Consider the following 26,916-nt stretch of genomic DNA (forward strand, 5'->3'; position numbering starts at 1 on the left):
TAAACCTCCGAGCAAGAGTTCCTCCCTGCAGGACAGCTAACCCAGCGGGAACGTGAGCTCGTCCAGCACATCCTGCCCCTCCATCCACCTCGGTTATCCTCCACTGCCAGGAAAGGGCACTGATGGCAGGGTGGTGGAGGTGGTGGCTGAAAGAGCTCTCCAAAGGGATGGGCACGAAGGCGAGGGCTCCTCCTTCCTCCTGATGGAAACGCAGGTTGGGCACGGCCATTCAGGAGCAGCAGTCACCGAACGGAGCTGCACACGGGGAAGAGCAGAGGGCTGCAAATAAAATGAGGTAGAAAAGCAGCGGCTCATCAGGGAGGCTGCGTGTGCAGCACAGCTCCCCTTCTCAGCCACAGAAGATTGACCGTGGAGCCGGGTGACGGGTGGCAGACTTGTCAGCACGGCGGACTTCCTAGGTAAGGTGGTAATGGGTGTCTGCATTTAATCCTCTATTGCAGTTGAAGCTCCAATCGCTTTGGGGAAAGGAATTGCGTTGTAGATTGGGTTCCTGGGGACGTGAGGGGTTACTGCAGCTGAGGTTAACAGTTCAGTGTGCTGGAAACTAATTCACGGTGTTCCCTTGTACTGCAGAGGCTCTGGGTACAACTCCAAATGAGGAAAATGAAATAGGACATGGCTCAGCAGAGGGAGATGGGCTTCACTGCCAAATCACCAGCTCTCATCCAGATGAGCACTTGAAAGCCATCAGCACTGGAGAGCAGTTCCTGGTAGCTTTTGTGGAACGAGCTTTGGGGGCTTAAGTACAGTCCTAACAAAATAATCACCCCGTTCCTGCTATTAAAACCTGTCTGAGAGTGCCAGCAGCGCAACCTGCTCGTGAGCCAGCTCCTCTGGGGCCGGGGAGACGCGGCGCAGAGGAAGTGCTGCTCCTGGTCAACGTGCTCTGGGATGAAAGCGTCAGCCCCAGGTGCCTTCGGGCTGCACTCGTCCCTTGAAACCTGGTGATTTCCTTGATGGGGAGCGTGCTGCCCTCTTCCCACCCACGTCACTTGCAGCGACGCACAGAGGAGTTACTGAGATCTGGGAGATGCATCCCCCAAATACATGAGTGTGTTCCTGGACCTGCCACTGCCTCTTGAGCCAAGGGAGAGCTGAGGGGTCCCTGTGCCTCCCTCTCCCCTCTCTCGGAGGCAGGTTTGAGGGATTTGCTCTGCCGCCTGCACACACAGCTCCGCTCCCCAAGGCAAACCCAACAGGGAACTGGAGAAGCCCCCACACACCTGGAGGCTTTTACTACCTCGGTGCTGCAGAGGGCTCACCAGCAATGAGACCCAGCTGACTGGCTTCTGCTGGGGCTTACATACGCGTGGCCCAGCCCTGCTCCTGCTGAAGTCAAAGGAAGTTTCTGCCGTTAGATTGGAGAATCAGAACCAGACCCTGAAACGTAACGTTGCAATGCCATCGCTGGTTGCCAGTGAAGCCAACAGAAACACTCCTGTTGCCTTCACTGCAAGCTGGGCCAAATAAATTTAGCTTCATTGTTCAGGTCCACGTTGCACAAGCCCTGTGCATGACTGGGTAACCTCCCAGAGCACTCCTTCCAAGCCTCTGCCTTGTTCTCAGGGAAAGGCTTTGCAGGTGATCGCTGCTGGGGAGCTCTGCGGAGCTCAGCCTGGCAGCACGGCGAGGCTCGGCCACGGGGGCTGCAGCGCACCGGGAGGGAGGACGGAGGGGTTCCTTATCGGCCCTTGCATCTGAACGTGCTTTCGCTAATGCTGCTGGCGACTCAGCGAGTCCTGGCAACATCTGCTTGGAAGCACAGAGCCGCGGATGTGGTTAGACGCATCACGGCAACTTGTGGGAGTTATTAGTTTGTTTGTTTGTCTGAAATATGTATTTAGAAAAAAAAAAAAAACAACAAACGACAACATAACAAATAAAATCACAGCCTTCCGCTCAGCATCAAGCCTTGCGTAAGAAAGGAGGATGAGCAGCACGGGGCGTGCAGAGGCACCGGTCGCCTGCCCCGGGGCACGGCTCCGGCTCCGTGCACCACCAGGACTCAACAACCCCGCAGCACGAGGCCACTGCCTGCAGCGAGCACGGTCCCTGCTGGGGACACAGCACTTACAGACGTGGGGAAAGGCAGCACCTCCTAGTGCTGGGACAAGAGGGAAGCATGATAACGCTACTGCTGTAGCGACCACCAAACAGAACACCTAACTTTTGTATTGGAGGGCTGTTTGGTCTTGAGGGCTCCCAGGAGGCGATGGTTCTGCTCATGGTCCAGCCTTTTATACCGTGCCTTTTCCAAAAGATCCCGAGTCATTCCAAAACCAGGAATCACTCCACTTACCACAAGAATGTAGCCACATCAGGGCTAAGATGTGGTAGCTCTTCAACAGCAGAAAAGCTTGGAACCAGACGAGGAAGAAGCTCTCCAGCTGAAGCTGTGAGAGAATTTAAGGAACAGACCCAGGCAGGGATACCTCCGGGTTAACCCTGCTGACACCCACAGCCTGATCAGCTGGGACTAAGTTAGGACCTGGGCTTGGCATTTCCACACAAGGCAGAGGACATTCTGGTCCACCTTCCCCTGCTGCCTCCCTCCAGCCGGGCAGACCTGGCCACCAGCTAGGGATTTAGGTGGGGATTTATGGCCGAGACGGCCGCCGGTTTGTTACCTGGCGGAAAAACACCCCGTTTGTTTGCAAATCCATCGAAAGGGAGCGAGAAAGGAAATCAATAGGCGTGTTCGCCTGGGAATTTCTCTTGCAGTGAGCTATTGTCAGAGCAGCAGCCGACGGGTCTGTGCGGAGCTCGGCCGGCTCCATCGCTGCCTGCTGCGAGCGCCGGGCACGCGGCGCTGCGGGGAGGCGTGGGGCGATGGCGGGGGAACCCGCTCGGGATGCGTGCACGGGAAGCACAGTGCCAGCCCCTGCCGCCACCCAGGACACACCGTAAGGGCCGAGCCACCGAGCAGCCAGCAACGCCTGTGTGCGTGTGGGGCTCACGCACCCGCTGTGGCACGGGGGAGCTCGCCGAGGAACCGTGAGCAACGCCTCCGTCCTTCGGCGTGGCATCCTGCGTGGCTGGCACGGGCGGTTTGGGGCTGGGCATCGCCACAGCCTGCCTGGCAGCGCCCAGCATCCCCTGTGCTGGTGCTGGCGAGCAGGAGGGTGCCCGGGGGAGCCCCCCCGAGCGGTGCGGGCTGCGTGTGGCCGTGCCACCGGTGGGGCTGCGGGGGCAGTTGTGGCCGGCTTGGTCCGTGAGGACCTGCTGCCCTCTGGTGGCTCTCGGGCTGCAAAACGCTGCTCCGAGCCCGTCCAGCCCCTCGGCTCTCGCCCTTAGGGCAGCCCCACACCCTGGGGAGCCGCTCTGGCAGCCCCCGGCAGCAGCATCCTCCCTTTGGGGCTTCCCGACCCCTTCCCACCCCACCGCGGCCACCGTGCCCCCAGCGCCCCGCTGCCTCCCTCCGCGGGCGCCCCGCTCGCCGCCCCTGCTCTGCCCGCTGCTTGCAGCCAAACTCACGCCACAGATAGAGATGTTTCTTAACACCATTAAGAACAGCCTTGCAAGTCCAGGGCATTCAGGAAAAAATAAAAATCCGGGAGGGTTTTTAGCGCACGCAAACAAACCTCTGTAAAAGTGGGCAGCACAGGTTCCACTGCTGTGCCTGTTTCTGCGAGCCCTGCAGAGCCCAGCCGCCTTCCCGCTGCCTGTGCTGGTTCACGCCAAAGCCCTGCCCTGCTCGCCACATCCTCAGCATCACCATGGTGCTTGGCCCCTGCCTCTGAGCCATTGCAAACCCCAAGGACAGCTCCGCGACCCCCAAATTGCTGCTGTTGTCTCCCCTGGGCTGTTGGCTGCACGTCCTCCCTGTCCTTCCTCGTCACGGTGCAGGGTCCCCATACCCTGACACGCTGGGTAACAGCATTGGCTCGTTGTTATCACCTCTAACCAAATCCACAGTGTCCTTTGTTTTTTCCCCAGGATGCATTAAAGGATTATTTCCCCACAGCGTTCATTTTCAGATGTGGGACCACACAAAATCTGCCAGACCACGCCGGTTCAATCCCAACCTCCACCTCGATTCCCTGCAAAATACATCACTGAAGGAGCATCTCCTGGGGGACTCCCGGGGAGTTTCACCCTTTGGCTCTTTACCCTGAGCTCACTGTGGTGCAGCCCACCACAACACGGGGCAAGGCAGGTCCTTCATTCCGGGTCAAGCCACTTTTCCAGACCACCCGGCTGAACAAGTCTTACCTGCCGCATTTCCCAAAGGGCTGGACTGCACTCGCTGCGCTCAGACCCACGACCGCGTCCGACCTGGATGCAGTGGTGATGCCCGGAGGTGGGAGCGAGCCCCACGTCCCCTCCCTGGGCACAGCTCACCCCAGGGACTCTGTGCTCAGCAGCTTCCCGCTGAGGTTTGTTGCGTGGAGCCTGAAGCACAGCACGAAATCAGGAGAACATAAATCTCACTCATTTTCCTTTGTGAGACAAGCCCAGATTTGCATCTGCTCTGTCTCCAAGTGCCTTCGCTGCCTGCATTGCTCTCTCTGCTGTTTCCTGGTCCTTGCTGGGGCCAGCAAACCCCACGGAGGATGCACTGTACCCTTCAGCATGAGGTCTGGGCCCCACGACTGCTGGCACGGTGCAGGCTGCGCTGTCCTCCCTGCACGCATGGATGGAGAAGCCCCATGCAGGGTTTGTGACAAATGTTTAAACTGAGAGCTCACCTCTTCCACAGATGGAATTTCTCCATGCCACAGATCTCCACCTGTGCTCCCGCAGAGGAAGCCCCGAGCCCGGCCATTTCCTGATCTGCTGCAATGCACCACTGGGTCACAGTAAAACTCATTTCTCTGCTATCAGTGAAGCAGCCTGAAGACTCCTGAATGAAATTCGAGCTGGAGTGGGGCCCGTGTTACCGATATTCCTCACACCAGCACAACCCTGCAAAATGCCAGGGCAGAGCCACGATCGGGTTGCTGAAATCCTGCCTCTGATTTCAGCCGTCAGAGCCCATCTGATGGGGAGAAGAGCCGTCTGATAGAAAGGTCAGAGGGACGACAAGGAGGAGGGAAGAGGCAGGAGGGAAATGACTGATTACATGATTAACGACTCCACTCATTAGTCCTGTGTGACAGAGCTGCCATCCTTTGCTACCTCCCATGTGTGAGAAGGGATCAATCTGGGTGAGTGCACGTGCTGTGACCACGTTAAAATCTGCAGAGCAAGAAGGTGGTGACAGGAGCAGCCTCCAAGGTGGCTCTTCCGATCCCTTGTGCTTCGGGAAGGGTTACGGAGCCCACCCCAGCGCGGTCACAGCCTGCGCTTCCACTGGAGCACCCTGGGGCTGCTAAAGAAAATGGCAGGAAAAGGCGCAGGGGCTGGGCGCAGATGTGACAGCTTTTGCAGAAGGCCTCATAGAAAGCTATGTTGTCTTATTTTTTAGAAGTTTTTAATGCTTATGAACAGCTTCATGAACAGCAGCCTCCACACCCTCACTAGTTAGCCCTGCGGGAAGCAGAAAGCTGAACATAAAGCTCTTGCAAAAAGCTCCTAGGGGTACCCTGTGCCTGGTCTTGCTGAGCGCACAGTCCCACCGACCACCAGGTTTCCATCACCACCAGGTGGACCAGGCCAGCTACTCAGCAAGGCCACCCTGCAGGTGACAGCCCGCAGCCTGGTCTGCGGGGTACAGCCGCAGGTTTTGCTTCCGAACCCTGCCTGTTTTCCCCTGCATGGTGTGGCTGGGATTACAGAGGCCCCCCAGCAGCACGTCTCCGTTCAGACACCCTCACACAGCACCCCGTGGTCCAACTCAGTGCCCTGGCAGACGCCTCCTCCACCTCGTCCATCTTAGCTCTTCCGATCCGCCAACCGAGTCCCCAAAACCCAGCAGCGCCACCTCTTTCAACACCAGAGCTAAAGCTCTCCCCGGACTGAGGATCCATCCCCAAAGTGCACAATTCCCCCCAAGCCTTTGATTTCCTGCACCGCTCGCTGGCCACCACTGCCAGCATCTGGGCTACTGTGAGGAAGGGCTTATTGCCAGGAGGCGCCCTGGGCAAGTGCTCCAGTAAGCAGCCGCAGCTGTGGATCTGCTCATTGGCAATATTTACGTGAGCCACCCAATCAACTGATTACATCTGCATCTAAAAACAGGCATTTTTGTGCTGGGAGTCCATGGGCTGCTTCAGAGGGGTTTCTGAGAGGGGCTGAGAGATGCAGAGCTGTGGTGTGAGACCCGAAACCTGGCTGGGGCGCTGCCGCCGCCGGCAAGGCCGGACGGAAAGCAAAGAGGCTGCGGCCCAGCAGGGGTGGAAATGAGGACGGAAAAGACCAGGTAGCACATATACACAGATGGGGGCCTCAACGCAGAAGGGCGTGTAAGAAAATGGGGGAAAAAATGAAAACAAAAAAAAAAGATTTTTATCTTCTATTGACAGGAATCTCAGCACAGAAGAGCGTGTAAGAAAACTGGGGGGAAAATGAAAAAAAAAAAAAGATTATTAGGCTTTATTGACAGGAATTACAATGCAGGATGGTGTGTAATAAAACAGGAAAAAAATGAAGAAAAAAAGGTTATTAAGTTTCTACGAAATTCTATTCTAAGTTTTACTGACAGGAATCTCAATGCAGAGTGGTGTGTAACAAAATGGGGGAAAAATGGAAAAAAAAAATTTTAACTTTTATTGACAGACAGGAGCCTCAATACAGAATGGTGTGTAATAAAAAGGGGAAAAACTAAAAAAAAAAAAAAAAAAAAAAAAAAAAAAAACAAACAAACACCAAAATCTAAATATTTATTGACAGGAATCTCAGTGCAGAATGTGGTGTGTAATAAAACTGGGGAAAAATGGGGGGAAAAAAGGATTTTTAACTTTTATTGACAGGCAGGAACCTCAACGCGTAGTGGTGCGTAATAAAACTGAAGAAAAAAAATAAAGAAATATATACGTTTTTAACTATTCCTGACAGAACCAGGCGGAGGCAGGCCGCGCCCCGTGCCCTGACCCGGGAGGCTGTGAGGACTCCAACTCCCAGCGCGCCCCGCGGCGCGGCGCACTGACGTCACGGGGGAGCGGCGGCGCGGGGCATGGCGGGGGAGCGGCGCGCGCGGCCCGGCAGCGGCGGGCAGGTAGGCGCGGGGGGGGGCGGGGCGCGGCCGTAACGGCGCCGGGAGGGGGCAGGGCCCGGGCTGGGCCCCGCCGTCAGCTGCCGGGGGAGCGGCGGGAGCCGGCCCGAGGGGCCCGAGGGGCCGGGGGGGGGCTCGGCGGTGGCGGCTCTGAGGAGAGCCCCCGGCGCGGGGCGGTCTGACGGGGGCTGCTGCGGCCCGCGGTGAGGGGGGGGGGGGCGGGCGGTAACGGGGAGTCGTGTGGTGAAACGGGGGCCTGGGGGCGGAGCTGGGACCGGGCGGTAAGTGTGGAACCGGGCGCTAAATCTGGAGCCTGGTGGTAAAAGTGGGAACCTGGTGATAAAGCAGGAACCGGGGGGGGGGGGGGGCGCGGCAAAACTGGGAGCTGGTGGTGAAGATGGAGCCTGGTGATAAGGCTGGGACCTGGTGGTAAGGCTGGAAGCAGGGGATAAAACTAGAACCTGCTCATAAAGCTGGGACCGGGTGACAAAGCTGGAGCCTGGTGGTAAAACTGGAAGTGGGCAATAAAGTTGGAGCCTGATAATGAAGCTGGAACCGAGCGACACATCTGAAACCTGGTAGTAAAGCTAGAACCAGCTCACAGAGCTGCACCCTGTAGGTAATAAGGCTGTCTGAGAAGTGCGCGGGAAGCCCGCTGCTCCCCCAGCCCGTGCTGCCTAAAAGCTGCGGAAACCACGAGAAGCTGTTGCAGGACAATCGCAGAGCCACCGAGATTGGGAAAGACCTCCAAGAAAATCTTGCTGAATATAAGGAGCACACACTCACAGGCTGCACGCAGCTTTACAGCCTGGCCCTCTGCTCAGGCCTCCCCTAACGCCCTTCCCTGCGGCAGAGGAACTGCCCCAGGGCCGCCCACCATGAGCGATCTGTGGGGGCACGGCTGGCTGCGAGGGCTCGGTGCAGCTGAACGGGAACTTCACGTCACTGAGACGCGTGCTGGCATCCTGATACAAGGGTTTTACGTGTTAAAAGCACGTCATGCACATCTTTGTTCTAAAAACTGGACGTGAGGTAAACCTAAACAAAATCCCCTCTCCGTTTTACGTTGATAACAGTACTTGTTCTGAAGGCAGCTTTTTATGTAACTCTCATTTTCGGATGTCAGCACTTCTACCTCATCCCTCCCTATGCAAGTCTTTTGACATACTTTCAAGGAAAATAATAATGAACCTTGGATCTTATATTTCAGTATTTAAAAAATCATTTTAAAGTACAGATCTTCATCCCTCAGAGGAATGTTTCTGATCTACACGGCAGTGCCCAGGCGTTTCCTTCCGCAGCTAGGACATTGCTAAGAATAAAAGGGAAGTCTCTTCGGTGCCAGCACCCGGACTGCCGCAGCTCCCCACGTGCCACCCGTGTGACATGCACCGTGCCACCAGTCACTGTGCCATCAGATCCCAGCCTGGGACTTGCTGGGGATTCTGCCACACCACTGAATCAGTCCCTGAAATCTGGGCCTTAAACAACCGCGGAGCTGATAAATTAAAATGATTTTTTTTTTTCTCTGTACGAACATAAAGAACTTTTCTTCACTGCAGTTGTCTCCTTCCACTTGAGCAAACGCTAAGCTGAAACACAGTGAACCTTTCTGTCTGAAATGCTCCCGAGGATGAAGCGGGCAAACACAGCAGGGAAGCGAGAGTGCTGCGTGCGTGCAGCCATTATTCAGAAAAAGCTGTCTGTTCACATCCCTCTGCGACCGGCTCTTCATTTTAAAGACTAACTACTTCCTTCTCCTCCTCTCCCCCTAAAGGAAATGTTTTCTCCCCCTTTCTTTTAAAGGCTAAGCAAGGCAATAGCAAAGGTATTGAAACCCAGTCTGCTGAATAATGACTTAATGATGGGAACCCTGCTCTGTTCCTTCTGAATGGATGGCTGCTTTAGCGAGACAGCTGCCGGGATCTGCTCCCCGCTGAGAGGGATGTGGGGATGGACGAACCTGGTTTGAAGCTGAACGGCAGCCACGGTGCTGAAAAACTGAACCAAAACGTAAGAACGAGGGCAATGCTGCAAGAGTACGGCACGAGGAGAAATTGCATACAATTAAGCTAAGTACAAGAACTACCAGTGAACACTTGCAGTCTGTATTAACGAGTGTTTGGAGTTCTGTTAACTCCCTGCAACTGCTTACGCCTGCTAGAACACTGCCACGGCGAGCTGTGTTTTGTTTGCGTGCTGAAGCATGTTGCAGTGTGGCAGAGGCTGACGGGAGACACTGGTGTGCAGTCCTCACCGCGCACAGTAATTCTCAGCGAGTGGAAGCTGACAAATCGTTCCTCCTAGGTTTACTTCCTGGCAAACATACGAAACCTTGAACATTTGTTTTGGCTATCTAGAAAAGCAGATTAAAGCAACCACATTTATTTCATTTGTATCTGATGTCATATCTGAATGTAGGTCTCCAGAGGTGATATATTAATGGCCTAAAGCATCGCACCATCTGGTTCCTCTTTTGATGCGCCACATTTGAACGCTTGGTTTAATCTCCCTGGGTTTCAGAGTAAATTATGTAAACTCGCATGCTTGGCAGCGGGAGATGGGCACCATGAGGAGATGATTCAGTCATCAATATCTATTGGGCTTCCTTATTGCTGCCATTACACTTCTTTCAGTTCTACTTATAAATTTTGCAAGTGAATAATTCATTGCACTAGACACTGCAAGTTAGGTTTGGAATTTTCCCACTCTGAGATTAGCTACGATTAATCTTTCCTTTCCGAATGTGGGGAAGCCAACTGGGTTTCTTATTTTCCAGGGTTGGGAGGTAAATCAGAAATACATTGCATGTATGTGTAACTGCTGGTGAAGACATAAATCACATTTCCTTTTTTCTTTCTTGACAGAACCGGAGCTCTTTGGAATAAATGTGAGTACCGGGTTTTTCACAGGCTAAAGGTGGCTTCGAAAGCCATGGCTTCTGCCCCTCAGCTCAACTCGGATGCACTCCGCGAGGTCCTGGAGTGCCCCATTTGCATGGAGTCCTTCACCGAGGAGCACCTGAGACCCAAGCTCTTACACTGCGGGCACACCATCTGCAAACAGTGCCTGGAGAAACTGCTGGCTAACAGCATTAATGGGATACGCTGCCCCTTCTGCAGCAAAATCACCCGGATCACTAACTTGGCTCAACTGACTGACAATCTCACTGTGCTGAAGATCATAGACACCGCAGGACTGGGGGAGGTGGTGGGTCTCCTCATGTGCAAGGTCTGCGGGAGGAGGCTGCCAAGACACTTTTGCAAGAGCTGTAGCTTGGTTTTATGTGAGCCCTGCAAGGAGGCATTGCACGTGCCCCAGGGGCACAGTGTCATCGCTATCAAAGAGGCTGCTGAGGAGCGTAGGAGGGAATTTGGGACAAGGCTTGCCAGACTTCGGGAGCTCATGGATGATCTGCAGAAAAGAAAAGCATCTCTGGAGGGTGTTTCGAGAGACCTGCAGTCTAGATACAAAGCAGTTCTGCAAGATTACAGCAAAGAAGAGCGCAAGATCCAGGAAGAACTTGCCAGGTCACGCAAGTTCTTCACCACCTCTTTATCTGAAGTGGAGAAGGTAAATAATCAGGTGATGGAGGAACAAGCTTATCTGCTGAACTTAGCAGAAGTGCAGATATTGTCTCGCTGTGATTATTTCCTTGCCAAAATAAAGCAGGGGGATATAGCTCTGTTGGAGGAGGCAGCAGATGAGGAGGAGCCTGAACTGACAAACAGTCTCCCACGGGAGCTGACTCTTCAAGAGGTTGAGCTCCTGAAGGTGAGCCACGTGGGACCGCTGCAGATTGGGCAGGTGGTGAAGAAACCCCGGACGGTTAACATGGAGGAATCACTCATGGAAACTGCATCCTCCTCCTCAGTGTCATTTAGGGAGCCTGACCTGGTGCACGAAGAGGCCAGCTGCACGCCGCATTCCTCCCCAGCCAAGCCGAGGATGCCCGAAGCAGCCACAAGCATCCAGCAGTGCCACTTCATCAAGAAGATGGGTTCCAAGGGCAGCCTGCCGGGGATGTTCAATCTGCCCGTCAGCCTCCACGTCACTCAACAAGGAGAGGTGCTCGTGGCAGACCGAGGCAATTTCCGAATCCAGGTTTTCACCCGCAAGGGCTTCCTGAAGGAGATTCGCCGGAGCCCTAGCGGAATCGATAGTTTTGTGTTGAGCTTCCTCGGAGCAGACTTGCCCAATTTGACTCCCCTTTCTGTCACCATGAACTGCCACGGCCTGATAGGCGTGACCGACAGCTACGATAACTCAGTCAAGGTGTACACCATGGATGGCCACTGCGTGGCGTGCCACAGGAGCCAGCTGAGCAAGCCGTGGGGCATCGCAGCGCTGCCTTCCGGGCAGTTCGTGGTCACCGATGTGGAAGGGGGGAAGCTCTGGTGCTTCACCGTGGACCGCGGGGTGGGGGTAGTGAAGTACAGCTGCTTGTGCAGCGCGGTGCGCCCCAAGTTTGTCACCTGCGACGCTGAAGGGACCATATACTTCACCCAGGGGCTGGGGCTGAACCTGGAGAACCGCCAGTACGAGCACCACTTAGAAGGGGGCTTCTCCATCGGCTCTGTCGGCCCCGATGGGCAGCTGGGGCGCCAGATTAGCCACTTCTTCTCCGAGAATGAAGATTTCAGGTGCATCGCTGGGATGTGTGTGGATGCCAGGGGAGACCTGATTGTTGCTGACAGCAGCCGTAAAGAAATCCTGCATTTTCCCAAAGGAGGAGGCTATAATATCTTGATCCGTGAAGGACTCACCTGTCCTGTTGGTATTGCCATCACTCCCAAAGGGCAGCTGCTGGTGCTGGACTGCTGGGATCATTGCATTAAGATCTACAGTTACCACCTGAGAAGATATTCCACCCCTTAAAGGCATTTCTCGAGGTAAAGCCCCTTTCGTTAGTGATTCTTCCAGCCTCCCTGCAACCTGACAGGAACCAGTTCAGGATGACTGTGTGCCATAGCCGAGGGGGTTTTGGCATAGAGGCCGTCGTATTTTGTGTCTAGAAACAAAACAGCGTATGTGATGGTCTGCTTTTTCTCTTTTTGAATCTGTACAATAAAAAAGAACAAGCATGAAGGAAAGGATCCTTCTGGACTACTGGTTCCTTGTTCAATAAGCGGTCACTCCGTAAACCCTCTCACCTCCTTACGCCACGTCGACTACAGCTTCAGCCACTGTACCTTCCTTTGTGCCATAAACACCGACTGACTGCTCTAAATCACCTTCCTTAGAGGACTAGGGAGGCAATCCTCTTCCCGCCGTGGTATTTGCAAGGAACTCGGTAGCAGTTGTCTGGGCAACTACTCGAGAAGGCAATTTCTGATTGCAGCACTGCATAAAACAAGATAGCCCTCTTAAACTGCACAGAGATGGAGCTTTACTTTCAAACTCGAGAGCGAGGGTTTTCTCTGTTTTTCTGGTATTCAGGAGATCGCCCCTGTCGTGCCATTTGTGAACCGTGTCTGTTCGATGTGAAGTGAGTACAGTGCAATCATGGGAGGCCGAACGGAGCCAGAGAGCTGCCCTGTGATGGCAGCGGGGCTTTTATTGCTAGTAAGGACTGTGCTAGTTAGAAAGGGGGAGAAGGGGGGGGGTGGAGGAAAAAGAAGAAGCAGGGGGAACATACTGTTGATATTCGGAGGTGTTTTGTTATTAATCGTATCGTGGGGAACTGTCTTGCGAAGGTAAGTCTGGTACCTTCGTCTGGGGGGAGGGAGTGGCTGGGGGAGGGTAATAAACGTGATCAGATGCAACGCGCTGTGTGTTCGCCTGCACCTCACCTTCTGCATCCCCTGCATTCAGCAGTACGTTTCCACCCACCTGCACTTTGCATCCCACGATGGGGATGGGGGGGGATTGTTTCACTTTTAATTTTAATACTCAGAAGCACATCCCTTGGTGCACTGCCTTTTTCTCCTCGCGCAGCAAAACACTACATTCCTCAGCTTTTTTATGGCACCAGCAGGCACCGGAGTTCATGTTCATCACGGCTTTGGGCCAAATGAAGCACAAAACTGCAGCTGTGTGAACCAAGGCCCCCACAGTGCTACGCTCCTGGCTGATAAATGTGTACCTCAGTGTGGTGCTGCTCGCCTGGAATAGTTTATTGATGGAAAGACGCATTTAAATAGGACACAGTGGTAGCATGTTAATCTGCCACGGATAATAGTTACACTGCAGTGCATTTATTTGTTGCTATCAACAACGTAGTTGCAAATTTGGGGGCACGGCAGACAGTATAAAAGCTGATTTTATGGTGGCTGCCAAGCTACAGCAAATTGTTTGCTACTTGTCCAACAACATGTATGCAACAGGTGATTTTTTTTAAGCTCCCACAGACTTTCCCCTAGTGAAGCAGCAAAGCAAAACAGGCTTCAGAGCAGCAGCCGCAGCCAGTTGCTTTGCAGCTGCAGGGCTTCCAGAAGCAGCACTGGGAGCAAAACCCTTTTGGTAGGATTTTATTTTTTTTCCCCTCCTTGCTGTGCTGAGCCGACAAAAAGCCAGCTGTGGGATGGAGGTACCCCCTGACCACGGCAACAACTTTTTCTTGCTGAAATTTGCTGGAAAAAGCTCGGGGAGAAGGGGGTAGGAGCTAAGGGTAGATGATGGAAGACACTAAAGGAGCTCAAGGGAATTTAATTCTCCCTTCCCTCCTGAGCTGCTCTGTGTATTTGCTGAGGCTATCAACATGCACATAATGATTTACATCCCCTGCTTCTCTTTTTGGGTGGGAGGGGGCAGTCGCCTACGGTATGTAACAGCAATTTGGGGAGCTGATCTCATCTTGCATGTATGTTTTTGGGAGATGACTACTATTACCGGGACCTTCTGCAGTTAATTACACTGTAACTCAAGGCATTTTTTTCCAGTATTATGGTAATGGCAGCTCCTCTCCTACTGATCTCTTTTAAACATCTCTCCTGTTTCCAAGAACTGCTCCAAGCAGGAAGCTACCGTGGACCTGAATAATTGAAGCAATATTATCTATGATAATATGTACCTCTGTCGTTTTCTGTTCCAATGGAATTTTTTTTTTTTTGCAATAAACATCACACTAAGCAAGAACGTTTCCTGGAGTGCTTACAGCGACGTCTAAGCTGGTCCAGTAAACGGGCTGAGCAGTTGGTTACCCCAGTCTGTTACCGGTTACACAGCTCAAACAAAGCACGTCATCTGCTGCTCACTGAGAGATTTGGGAAAAATAACGCTGCTCTGCTCTGCATCGGTGGGAGTAGGCACAGCGAAAGGTGCCTGGGTGGGCTTTGTCTGCAGCTCTTTTTCTTGTCTGGGGTTTCAGGCAGAAAAGGCAAAAAGAAAACCTGTTGTCCTCAGCCCAGGGTATGCCCTTCCCCTGACAAAGCTCGATAGTGACTGTGAGATGATGTTGTGGAGCTGTATTTCTTGCCGTGGTGCCCCCACGCAATGTTGTGATTGTCTGCCAAATGAGACGAAACGGAGTAATTAAGGATTGTGATGAAATGGTTCGCCTTCTGCTCCTTACCTGGAGAAAGAACTTGTCTGGTTACACGTATGTGTTTGATTTTAAAGGTTGTGTAATAAAGGAAAAATTGATCCAATTAAAAGTGCATTGCAAACGGCTCATTTTGTTATTAAAAACACTTCATCTCCTCCCTTTGGTGGCAGATTGTTTTTTACGGCCGGTGGGAATTAGACTTGCTAACACAACAGCTACGAGCCCCCTTTTATGCTGTCAGGATGTGAGGGATAAATCTGATCTCTTTGGCAGGTCTAACGTAACTTCATCTGACACTTCCCTACCCACCTCATAAACAAATGCTAGGGTTTCTTACATCCACTCGCACCGATACTCCCGCAGGGCCAATACCTTACTTCTCCCTCCAGCTGACACCTGATGCTCACAAGGCCTGCTCAGAATCCACTCGCACGGAGCCCGCGGGACGTGGCTGCGGGCCGGGGTCGGGGTTGCCATCACCCCACTTGTCCCTGGCTCATTTCGGCGCTTTCTGGCTCCGTTTCGCACGGCCGTGGAGGTGACATACTCACCCCGGCGTGAGGGCTGGCTGCTTGTCCTGGGTGGTTTTGTACAGCACGTGCTGTAAAGTCTTCCTAGGAAGAGCGTGTTTGCGTGGAGCCAAAGGAGAGCGAAGCAATTTCCTACTCGGCTTTCCAAGACAGCCGGCTGGCCCCAGCACGGGCGAGCTCGCCCCTCGCCCCGCCGCCCAGCGCCGTTTGCTGAGCTGGGTGAAGGCTTTTATTACTCCTGCTCATCCCGGATGATAGGAAGCAGCTCTTTAAGCAGCGACGAGTTGCCAGTTTATCAAACGTATACGAGCCTTGCAGAACGACTGCTGTGCCGGTACTGCTAGGCTCAGCCTGACGTTTTACGAGAAGTTATGATTTCGTAGGGCAGAGGCAAGCTAAGTTGAGAACATTTGTTCTGGGCAGCAGCTGACAGCCACGGTTTCGAAAGGGATGAGGGGGAGAGAGTGTTTCTTAATCAAAGGGGGCAGAGCCACAGAAGTAAAAATAAAGCCAGATGCTTTCGGTCTTTTCTATTGTATAGTTTAAGTGATTTTTCTGGGTCATTACTCAATGTGAGGATTTAAAGTTATTTCATTTTGCACAACTAATTACTCTACTTGCCTGGCAATTCTGGATTACAATGAGCAGTGCGTAAGGTCATTTAGCAGACTGAGGCACAGCACATATTTTAGTCTAAACTAAATTTCATGGCAACTAGCTAAATTGTTTTTTCTTTCCTTCTCTGAACAGAATGTCAAAATCTGAGGTTTTGAAATAAATATAAGGATATAAACCACAAGCAGTGAGAGCGTTACGAAGGTAATAGAGCAGTTGTTTATAGGAGCAGATCTGAAGGAGAGGGAAGTTCCCTACACTTTACTTCTGACAAGCAGGTATGAGGGAAAGCTGTTAGCACCTCTAATAGATGCAGAGCTTGCCCTAGCGCTTTCTTAATGCACCTGATTGCATCTAGGAATTGAGAACTAAAGGTTCCCATGGACTAGTTCCATCTTAATTGTATTATGGCAATGCCAGACCTGAAGGGAGAGGAATTAGACCTTGGAAGGACAGAGGGGATCCACAGACCCTGCTCTGAATATGGACTGCCCTTTTAGCAGACCTCTAGGCTGCATCCTATGGCTTATATTTTATGAAGATCTTTGTCTAATTGCTCAGTTGACAAAAAAGCAAGAAAACTGTAACCTCCTAAGGGTAAATGCAACCAATGACACACGATCCAAGAGAAGAAAAGCAAGTAATGGGCAGATGGATGGTCAGAAAGCCTTAGCGAACGTGGTAGGGCCTGCCAGAGCACAGCCTCTTTTAATGAAAGATCAGATCCTGAGAGTGAACATCTTTCAGACCTGCCTCAGCCACTTCTAAAACCCAGTGTGCTGAGTGCCCAGCGGGGCCCGGGAGCCCCAGCCAAGGACACTCGAGAGATTTGCTGCTCGCAGGACACGTGGGAAGAAGAGTGCACGCACTGAGGACCTAAAGCACTGCAGCAACGCAAGAGTTTGGTACTGAGAACCTCTGCATCTGCACCTGTGCCCTGCACATCCTGAGCACGAGGACACCGCTCCCTGTTCCTCCAGCCCCTCTCCCAGCTCCTCGGTGGTCCCGGCAGCGAGCCACGGGCACGGCGTTTCTTCTCCCAGCTCTTCCCAGCTGGAGAACAGAAGTCTCCCATGCTGAGGCTCTGCCAGTCGTCACGGCGTGAAGGGAAAGAGTTGTCACTCAAATGCTTGACAAGACGAGACCCTCCGCGTTACCACTGATAATGTCTCCATTTTCTCTAAGTGCCAGAGCACTTACAGGCATTTGTTCTGCATTTTGTGGAGCGCGGTGGGAACGAGCGAGCTAGAACAGCGCTGGGAGAATCCCGCCGGGGCTGTCAGCGGTTGCTGTAGAGCCGCCCTTCACTTTCCTAGCCAAGCTCTCCTCCTCATCCAGCCAGAGCCGGGGGCCAGGGAGCCAATACATCCCTGTTGGTGGATGAAGCACCCCTGGCAGCTTTATTTGCTGGTGGACGGATCCCTCCCTTTCCCCCTGCGTGTTTCGGGACGGTGTCTCTGCAGTGCACTGATCCCAACCTCCTGAGCGTGACGTTGGATGGTGCGGCCACCTCGGGTCACCGATCCTGGCTGTGTCCTCTCCCAGCCTCTCGCCCAGCCCCAGCCTGCTCACTGCGGGGCCCGGTGGGGCACACAGAGCCCTGACGCTGTGCAGGCACTGCTCGGCCACAGCCAAGGCACCCCTGCGTGAGCCACAAACCCCGGCTGCAGCACCACCGGGGCTGCTGCTTAACCCCATTCCAGGCAGACCCAGCCCGGTCTTAAATGCAACAGGAGGTGGCCTGGGTTGTCACCTTGGCCCCAGCCACCAAATTAAAACGTTCACACAATTGGTGGGAACTTAATGAGGTGCCGTCGGTGTTAAATGCTGCCTTTGGTGGTGGAGGAAACTGAGGCGGGCTCCCGTGGCACAGATCGATGGCCAGGTCAATCTCAAAGTCCCCCAACCCGGAGGCCCCTCCGAGTTAAAGTGTGGCTCGGCTGCACAGAGCCTGAGCAAGCAGGCATTAAAAATGGAATTTTAATCGTTCTGCATGAGATAAAATTTCAGTTCAGGTTGGTTTGCTCACTCAGTTCCTCGGGGGAGCCTGGGGAAGTGTCTGTGTGTGCTCGGGAAGGGGAGCAGCATGGGCACCCAGCAGCTGCATTACGTGGGCAGCAGCCCGGCCTCGCTGCCTCTCATTTGTAGGGTTTGTTCCTGCACACCCTTGGGACTGGGGCAGGCGGCTCCGTCACCGCCTGGGGCTCCTGCCTCCCAACAATCCCCATAAATCATCTGTCTGGCTCTGCCCTTCCTGTCCCCTGCTCCTGCTGCCCTGGGGCCGCCGGGGAAGGTTGCTCCTGTCCTCAGCACCTGCTCTGCCCCCCAGCACACCGTGTCCGCCAGCAAAACAGCTCATTTTGCATTTCTATGGCTAGAGCTGCCTGCAAACACCAGTGGTGCCTGCAGCATGCTCACCCCAAAGGGGGAACAAACTTTCCAGCAGCCCCCACAGGAGCCTGCATCACTTTCTCCTCCGTTTGGCTGCGGGGATCAATGCACAGGCGCTGACCCACATCCCTGGCTGCCCTGGCAGCCACAGAGTTGATTAAAATGTTAAAATAATTCTGCGCGATGCTGCAGACACGCTCATCTCCCCCTCTCCTGGTCTGCTTTGCTCGCTAACAAACCACGGTTATCCTGGCCCTGCTGCTGTGTTTATTGGGGATGATGCATGCACGCACTCAGAGCGCTTCTGGAAGGAGCCGCGGGGAGCCTGCCGGGCCAGAGCTGTTTCCAAGTCGAGAAGGCATCCGGAGCCGTCTAGCTGGGGCTATTTGTTCAGATCCTCCTTATGTCACTGCTAAAATGAGGGTAAATCAGCGGAGATGCTGGGAATAAAATCTGTCTATCATAAACGCAAGCTCTGCCTCTTCACGGTGGTTTCCCCAGGAGAGAGCTCTGGGCTCCCCACGGTGCCCTCCTCTACCCACGGAGCCGGCCTCCCCGGCAGCCACAAGAGCCCTGAGCATCCTCAACCTGTTTCCAGGAGCATTTCAGGCCATCCAAGAGCTCATTACAGTCCTTGTTCCTCAGCAGCACCAACCAACCTACCTCAACCTTGCCAAGCCTGCCAGCTGCCATACCCTGCTCTACGACGGAGCCACGCACCAAGAATAGGGTGGGAGCCAGCACCCAGCGCCCAAATAACGCAGCACAGCCAGAAATAAAACGCTTCTGGCTGTGTGTGATGTACAAAATCCCCGTGGGACCTCAGGGATCCAGGACCCTCACCAGAGCCAGGGATCTGGCTGCAGGGGCTGAGGAACTGGGGACCTCTCGCAGCAGGGCTGGGTGGCACCACCGGTCACCGCGTGGCCCCAGCACCGCAGAGCAGCGGCGGTGCCGGAGGATGTGGGCACAGAACGGGCGGCCCTCATTGATCCCGTCACCCCCGGGCTTGGGACCGGGAGCTGCTCCAGGCCTGCACCCCACGGACACATCCACAAAGGGCTCGCAGGAGACTGGTGTCTGAACGCCTCGTAACACCGCGTGTACGCACACAACTCACCTCCGCACCGCTTCCTCCTGCTAAACAGGGGCAGCGCTGTGGCAAACTTCATTTATCACAACTTAAAACCCAAACAAATGAGTGCGGGGTGTTACACACATGCCTACAGGAACAGCTGTGCCGGGAAGACGGAGGCGAAGGGGAAGGGGTGGCGGGGGCTGGCGGGCGCCTCGGCCGACGGCAGTGGAGGAGCCGCTGTCGGCAGCGCATACGGGGCGGGATGGAAGCGCCTTCACGGCCTCCCGAGCCCTGCAACGTGCCCTAACCCCGCCAGAAACACCGCAGACATTTCCAACAGAAAGACGTCGGGCCAAGGGAATATCCCGAGCTCCCCGGAGGAGGGAGATGAATTGGCAAATGGAAGGCGACGGCGATAAGGGAGTTTTTATAAACATAACCTAATTGTATTACTTCAAAGTCCTGAAGTTTATTGCCCTGTTTAATGATGTGTCTCGTTATTTATAGTGTAGCACAATGAGTCCGCTATTGATTTAACACACTTCCTTAAAGACCGTCATTGTCACAAGCAATAAAACGAAGCCATTCTGCGACAGCTCAATTACGTCCCATCTCCATAAACCCACCCGGAGCACCCCGGGCTCGGGGCACGGCGGCAGGGCTGGGAACCAGACAGCGAGGGTAGGGACAAGGGATAGGGGCTGACCGACGGGAAATGGGAATTAAAACGACTGGCGTTTAGGGCTCTGCCCTCCTCACCTTTCTGGTACTGGAGCCAGAGCTGCTGCTGCACCTTCTTGCTGGGGAAGTGGATGGTGCAGCTGAACTCGGAGCCATACAGCGCCTCCGCGATGTAGTGGGAGCCGAACTGCTGGATGAAGGAGAGCAGCTCCTCCCGGCTGCTGTCCTTGGTCAGGATCTTCAGGATGTTTGCGAAGCCTGTGGGAGCGAAGCACGCTGTGGGCAGGTGGGCCAGGTAGGGCAGGCAGCTGCAGCCCCGGGGGACGTGCAGACCCCTGCGGGGGCACAAGACGCGGTTCCCCCCCCTTGCCTCTCTTTTTTGCCTCTGCTCTTGCAATCCACAACCTGCTGCTTACCCCGTGCTGCGGCTCTGCCATCCCTCAGTGATTCCTCTCCCTGAGAGAATTCTCAAGCACATTTCCAAGGATGCACATGTGAAACACGTGTGCACACACAAGCATGGGCCCTCCACAATCCCAGGCCGTCCTGCAGGAAGCGGGGACGTTGGGCAGTGTGTTCCCCGCAGGACGTGCTGGGCCTTTACTTTACAGCAACCACAGCCAGCGATGTCTTGGTGCAAGCATGAATGGATTACAGATGGCACCGCGGACCATCCCCTGCGTAAATCCCCTGCACAACCCCTGGCTGTGGTTACAAAAGCTGGGGACAGCCCAGGGGGACCCATGGGGCCGGGCTCTGGCCGCTCTGCTCCAAGGCAGGTCGGGCGATGCCTCGAGCAGCGTCCTGCAGAGCCTGTGCAGGTGGCCAGGGCTGCTGTCAGGGACGGTGCCGTGCAACACTGCGCTACAGGGAGCACAGATCATGGAGTCACCGCGCTGTGACGCCGGCTGGAGTGGGCCAGTATCATCGCTTCGTTTCGTTGGTGACACTGAAAACACACTGCAAGAAAATACGTCACATCTGTCACCCAAATGGGGTTATCTGCCTGGCTGGCCGGCTGGCTGATCGGAGGAGAAGGCTGGTGGAAGGAAAAAGCTGGAAGAATTAATTCGGGGCTGACCCCAACGATTTTGTTCAGCTCCAAGCAGGTTGCTTCATTCTGGGGCTGTGTGGCTGCCCTCTGCTAAATCTTTTTCTATTTCTTTCTATTTTTTTCCCTTCAAAAATAGGTTGATTTTTAAATAACAAATGCTGTTTTGAAATGAAAAGGCAAAACATTTCAGGTCACAACAAAACATTTCAGCGTTTCTGGACCAAAATGTGTAGCTATAAAAACGAGAAAGTGAAATGTTTTGGCATTTGCAGGATCATCCCGCCTGCCCCTTCTTCACCTGACACTGCCTGCGTTATATGAGCTGCATCTACAGCTTGGGTCCTTTTGAAACCACACTTTTCACAGATTTGCTGCTTGTCATACACACGTGCATCCATGCACACGCTGTGCATCACACGAATCCCTCCCATCGTGCTGCTCACCAGCTTGTCCTGGCTCCGACTGCAGCCTCTGCCCAACCAAGTGGCACCGCTCCCTGCCTCAGTTTCCCCCCTGTAACCAGGAGCTCGTGCAAGCAACAAAACCTGCTGCACGGGGACGTCCCCATCCCCGGAGGTATTTAAGAGAGACGTGGACGTGGCACTTAGGGACATGGTTTAGGGATGGGACTCGGTAGGTCAGGCTGATGACGTGGTGATTGTGAAGGTTTTTTCCAGTGCAAATGATTCTGTATTTCTATATCTCCCTGCCTGCCTCTGCAGCAGCACTGGGAGCATTAGTTCCTGCCTGAGCAGCGCCTGGAGATGGAAAACACCAGTGAGATGCTCTGCATGAGAAGCCCGTGCAGACGTGCCATCTCCATGCTGGCAGAAACCTCACCTGCAGAGAGGGTGATGGAGCTGAGCTTCACCCGGTACAGGTTGCTCCGGACGCGCCAGTGCTGCACCATGGGGTAGCCCATCGCCTCGTCGTACTTGATGTCTCCTGCAAAGGAACAGCCGGCGTTCAGACCCCGTGTTTTTGGCTATTTTGCCCGCCCGGGGCAGGCTCGCAGAGCCCACATGCTATTTCTGCAGGCAGGACTGGTGCCGCGACGGCCCCCGAGATGCCGGGGGTGCCGATGCACCCGGGGTGCCCGTACCGGTGAGGAGCTGGAGGTCGGGCAGGGGCTCGGAGAGGACGCCGCGGCACTGCTCCTCCACGGGCAGCGGGATGACCAGGAGGCCGTCGGCCAGCTGCGGGAAGTCCTTGATGAAGTTGTTCTCCCTGCAGAGACAAAAACACAACTGCAAAGCACAGACGCGGGCTGAGGCTGGGCGGCGGGGCTGAGCTGCTCCGGGGCCAGCCGGGGACGTCTCCAGGTGGGTTCCTGGGAGCAGACCTGGCGAGGGATGCGTTTTTGTTTTTTTTCCTCTGCCCCATCTTCAAGCAGCCTGGGTGATGCTTAATGAGCTCCCCGGGGCTGCGGCTCCATTGTCTCTCTGCTTTCCAGCAGAAACACTGCCAGCCTGGGGACCCGTCTGCTGCTTCTGGCCTGGATTTTCAAAGCGTGCCACGGTAGGGCTGCCAGGCAGCATCGAGGGGAGAGAGAAAAGTATCCTACAGCCCTAATTTGCCCGCTTCCCACCACATGCAGCTTCTTGCCAGGCTGGGGACGTCACCAAGGAGTGCCACGGGCATGGCTCTGCCCCGGGGTGAGCGGGGAGAAAAATGCACATTTACAGACAGACGCCAGAAAAAGCTGAAGCGTGCAGCTCACACTGCAATTTCACCACGTGTATGGGATCTTTTCTAACCTTGGCAGGTATAACATTGTATAATAGGCCCCTAATGAATTGTTTCTAGAACAACGATGCTGGAGAAATTATTTGAAATGGTGAGCAGACGGGGCTGGGAGACAAACCTCCCCCGGCAAGCAAAACGCCCCACGCCTGCGCAGGGAACACGAAGGGGGGTGTTCAATATTGATCTCTGAGCCAAAATATAGGCCAGGAGGCTGCGCATCCTCCTGCAGCCACAACAAAAGGGTTTCTGAGCTGAAAAGGGGAGGTTCCTGCAAAACCAGGTCAGCCCTGGGAGCTGGGGGAGGCTGCAGCCCTCAGGCTGGCATCGCCTGACCCCGCTGCATTTCTCCGGGCAGATTTCCCCCGACCAGCTCTGAATTTTGCCCTTACCCACACCGTTTTCCCCCATTCCCGTAGCTTGCCCCCACCCGCCCCATTTTCCCCCCTCCCGCAGCTCATCCCCACGCAGCCAGAGATGCTCCATCATCCCGTGAGCATCCCCTGAGCAGGGACGCGGCCACCTCCAAGGGTGTCAGCGTGATGAGATGCTGCTGCAGCACCTCCCCGGGTCCCTGCCTCTGCTCCGGGGTCAGGATGCGGCCGGTGGAAGGCGTAAGGATGGCAGGGGGAGAGCAGGGGGCTGCAGCTCCCTGCAGCCAGCCCCGGGGATGCTCCCTGCACCGTGTCTCAAAGCCTCCGGCACCTGACCGCATCTCGGGAGCTTCGCTTCAGACTCTGCCAGAGAAAAAGTGTTTTATTTGTCTGCGGGGAAAAACCTCTCGCTCACACGCAGGCTCACAAATCTCCCATTGATCACAGGCGGGATCCCCAGCGGCGGGGCGGTGATTTGCTGTTCTAAGCCTTTTGCTGCCTTAGCACTGCAAATGGGTGACTGCAATTACTGCCAGCCCACATGGGCACGGGCTGCAACATCAGGGAAACCGTTAGGGAACGCGGGAAGGAGCACATGGGCACGTCGGCGTCTCCGCTGCTTTGCCCCAGAGCTACCAGGCAGGGCAAGGTGCGAAATGCAGGATGTGGCTCACCCAGCACCGAGACCCGCTGCCACCCGGGGCACGGGGACCGTCCCGATGGGACAGGGGCCAGCCCCATGCCCTGTACCGGGGGATGAGAGCACCAGGGGTGTGCCTGGCTCTGTATCCTGCCTGCGAGGGGGCCAGGATGGGGTGCACGGTGAGGATGGGGACACTGGGGACACTGAGGCCCACGTGGGGTGACAAAGGAGGTGGTGGGGACAGGTCCGGGGTCTGTGCAGATGAGGGAGGCAGCTGGAGGAGTGAGGTGCGGGGGCAATCTGTATGTACGGCTGCTGGTCTCCGCTGACGCCTCTGCAGAAAGGTATTTACCAAAAAGCCCCGCTCCGCAGTGCTGCCGGCTGTGGTGCCGCTTGCTTTAACTGCTCGGCAGTCAAAAGGTTGGGGAAAAACAAGGGCCAAGCCAAGCGAGGGCCTGTGCACAGACGGCTGCGTGCACACGCCCGCAGCGGTGTCAGAAGCAGGAGCAGTGCAATGGCACGTGTTTGCTACCGAGCCCTTCCTGCGCCTCCTCCCTCCCCCACGCCAAACCCGCACCTCTCGGGGAGCAGCTCAGCGCCGTTCCCCTCCCACCGCCAGCCACACGCATCCTGCCCCGTGCCACCCCCGTGAGGACGCCCCCCGGGGCTGACCGCAGCGCTGCGTGGGCACCAGCATCGCCGAGCTGCCGGGATGGGGCCGCCTTGCAAACCTGCACTGTGCTGGGGAAGGCTGAGAGCAGGGACACCAAAATCACTGCTCCCGGCCACGGCGTGCCGGGCAGTGTGCTGTGAACCCGCAGCCGGCAGAGGGCTGCAGCTCCTCTTCCTCCTCTCCTTATTAATAACCCTGCGGCTCAGCACCGGTCACCATCAACGCACGAAAAAGAGTTTCTGCCAGGCTTTTGTGCTCGTTGGAAGCACTGAGCAAAGGCAGCAGGCTCCTGGCTCCGAGCAGAAACACAGGTGAGGGGCGGAGGAAGCAGGGGGAATGCAACAGCCCCGGCACCTCCGTGCGGGTGGTTTGCAGGAGGCCCCTTGTGGTTCCTACCAGCCGTGGGGCCAAGTTTGTAACGGTGGGATCAGGGCAAGAAACAGCAAACTTTCAGCAGCTGATAGCCCTGCAACATCCTCCCCTGCCTCTTTCCCTGCCCTCCGGCACCCCCCTGCCTCTCGCGCAGCTGGCAGACAGCATGCCGCTACCTGCAGGCGATGCACGCTGAGTTAACTCCTGCTTCCCAGCACACCCAGAGGGATACGCAAGGCTCTTGGGGTGCTTTACAGACACTGAGTCATTGCAGAAGGAAATGTTTCTCCCCTCTTTCCCCAATCCCCCCCCCCCCCCCCCAGTATCCAGACCAGAGCACTTCCCCGCCTCGGGGTGAGCGGACTGCCAGATAAATGGGTCTCGATGCTGCTGAAAAACATCAGAGGACCGAGGGCAGAGCTCAGGCAGCAAAAGCTCCGCATGCCAATGTCCTCCTGCCCTTTAGAAACTCAATACAAGCAGTACAGATTCTGGGGGACTTCTGACCTTAAATAACGCCCCAAGGTCACGCAATAAATCCACGGAGAGGCAGAGCGTGGGGCTGCGTCCCTGCAGCGCTGCCACCGCACCACGCAGCGGGTGGGGAACCTCCGGGAGCAGCGGTGGCATCCCATGGGGTCCCGGAGCAAAAGGAGCCCTGGGGAGCAGGCGGTGCTGACACAGATATTTGGGAGCAGCCAGAGCACCCTGGATGTCCTGGATGGGGCCACAGCCACCACGTCCCGCAGCAGCCACGTGAAAGCCAGAGCCCAGCTTCTGCCTCCGCCCGCAGCTGGCAGCGGATGCTCACAGCGCATCGCGGCAGCCGGGCAAATATATTCATGAAGGGGTAAAAAAAATAAAAAATGACCCCACAAGTGATTAGCTGATGCCCTGAAGCGTGAGATTTAATTACCCTTATCTGAGCCGGCACAGCTACAAATGTTAATCACATTATCATCCAGGGTGGTTATGTTCAGCAAAGTGACTACGCGAGGATTGCGCTTTCTGCAGAGCTCTGCTATGTAAGCCAGCCAGGACGCCTTCCCCAGCAAGAATAATTTATTAATCTTGCTTCTTTCTGACCTGCAGTGGCTTGGGGACAATGGATCTGAAGTTGCTTAATGCCAGCTTTTGACCCAAATTCCCTTCAGTGAAGTTTTTTTGTTGGGGTGGCTGTAAGTTCACAAGAGCCCAGCTTGCGGAGGGGATGTTCAGAAATAGCTCCCTTCTTTTTCACTTGAATTTGCAAAAAATATCATCTAGAGTCACTGGGAGACAGAAACGAGGGTGTCCTGTTCCCACAGCCACTTTGGGAAAAGCAAGCACACCGCAGGTGTCCCCACGTCTCCCTGACCTCAGCCACGGGTGAATTATAAGGGCTGAACACGAACCTTGCGAAGTAGCCAAATTTACTCCAAATGTCATTAACGCCAGCAGGTCCCCTGCTGTGTGATGAGGAGGGAGGCAGAGGAGACCGAGGAGGTTTTGCCAGGCCCTGGGGTCACATCCAGCTCCCAAACTTTTGGTGCTCATCATGGGTTGCAGCAGTGCATGGCCAGGCGGGGCTGGGGGAGCGAGGACAGACTCACGGGGTGGCACAGCATGGCCACAGCCGTTGTCCCCAGCCCTCCATCGGCTGCTCGGTGCTGGCACCGTGGAGAAGACCTGTCCCTGCACTGCCATCCCTCCCTGCCACCTCCCTGCTGTGCGCTGCTCCAGCAGTAAACAGCCTGACAATAATCACCAGCCGCTTCACCCCTCAGATCAGGGAGAATTAGCATTTAAATTGAGGTGTTCCAGGGAGGTAAATCACCTGAGCGCTGGGGCCGCAGAGCATCCTCAGCTGACGGTGGGCACACACCGTGCTCCTCGTCCCAGGGCACGATGTCTGGCACGTGCCGTGCGCTTGGGGCTCGGTGCCGTGCCCTGCCTTGGAGCTTCCCCTCGGACTGAGCCCCCAGACCAGCCCTGAAAGCCTCTGGGGACGGAGACTGGCAGGGACTGAGGGTGGGCACAAGGGGACCTGGACACAGCGCGATGATGGTGACAGCCGGCAAAGGACATCTCGACATGGACTTCAAGACCTGAATGCATCCTCTCCTGAAGCTGTTTCTCAAGGAAACACGCAGGAATCTGCTGGGGGAAGGGAGCTGGGGAAG

At 55.2% G+C, this 26,916-nt stretch overlaps 2 protein-coding genes across 13 annotated transcripts in view; one reads left to right on the forward strand and one right to left on the reverse strand.

Moving 5' to 3' along the window:
- Positions 1 to 26,916, reverse strand: part of ASTN2 (astrotactin 2) — a 340,991-nt gene that overhangs the window by 103,139 nt on the left and 210,936 nt on the right. For all 9 annotated transcript variants that reach the window (XM_083807091.1, XM_083807088.1, XM_083807089.1 and 6 more), the window contains 3 exons: positions 22,052 to 22,176; positions 21,790 to 21,894; positions 19,974 to 20,153 (listed from right to left, as the gene is read on the reverse strand). In XM_083807091.1, coding sequence (XP_083663217.1) covers positions 19,974 to 20,153; positions 21,790 to 21,894; positions 22,052 to 22,176 — 410 coding nt within the window. The remainder of the gene's footprint in view (positions 1 to 19,973; positions 20,154 to 21,789; positions 21,895 to 22,051; positions 22,177 to 26,916) is intronic.
- On the forward strand, positions 6,118 to 14,757 carry TRIM32 (tripartite motif containing 32). Of its 4 annotated transcripts, none has more exons than XM_083807098.1 (4): positions 6,118 to 6,322; positions 6,958 to 7,117; positions 7,734 to 9,127; positions 9,982 to 14,757. In XM_083807098.1, the coding sequence occupies exon 4, from the start codon at positions 10,049 to 10,051 to the stop codon at positions 11,990 to 11,992; it is 1,944 nt and encodes a 647-aa protein (XP_083663224.1). In that variant the 5' UTR covers positions 6,118 to 6,322; positions 6,958 to 7,117; positions 7,734 to 9,127; positions 9,982 to 10,048; the 3' UTR covers positions 11,993 to 14,757. The 4 variants fall into 4 exon arrangements, with proteins under 4 accessions (XP_083663224.1, XP_083663225.1, XP_083663223.1 ...); XM_083807099.1 differs by having other exon boundaries at positions 8,921 to 9,127; XM_083807097.1 differs by lacking the exon at positions 7,734 to 9,127.

Source organism: Anser anser (genome assembly GCF_964211835.1).
Source record: "Anser anser genome assembly, chromosome: 21".
Classification (NCBI taxonomy): Eukaryota; Metazoa; Chordata; class Aves; order Anseriformes; family Anatidae; genus Anser; species Anser anser.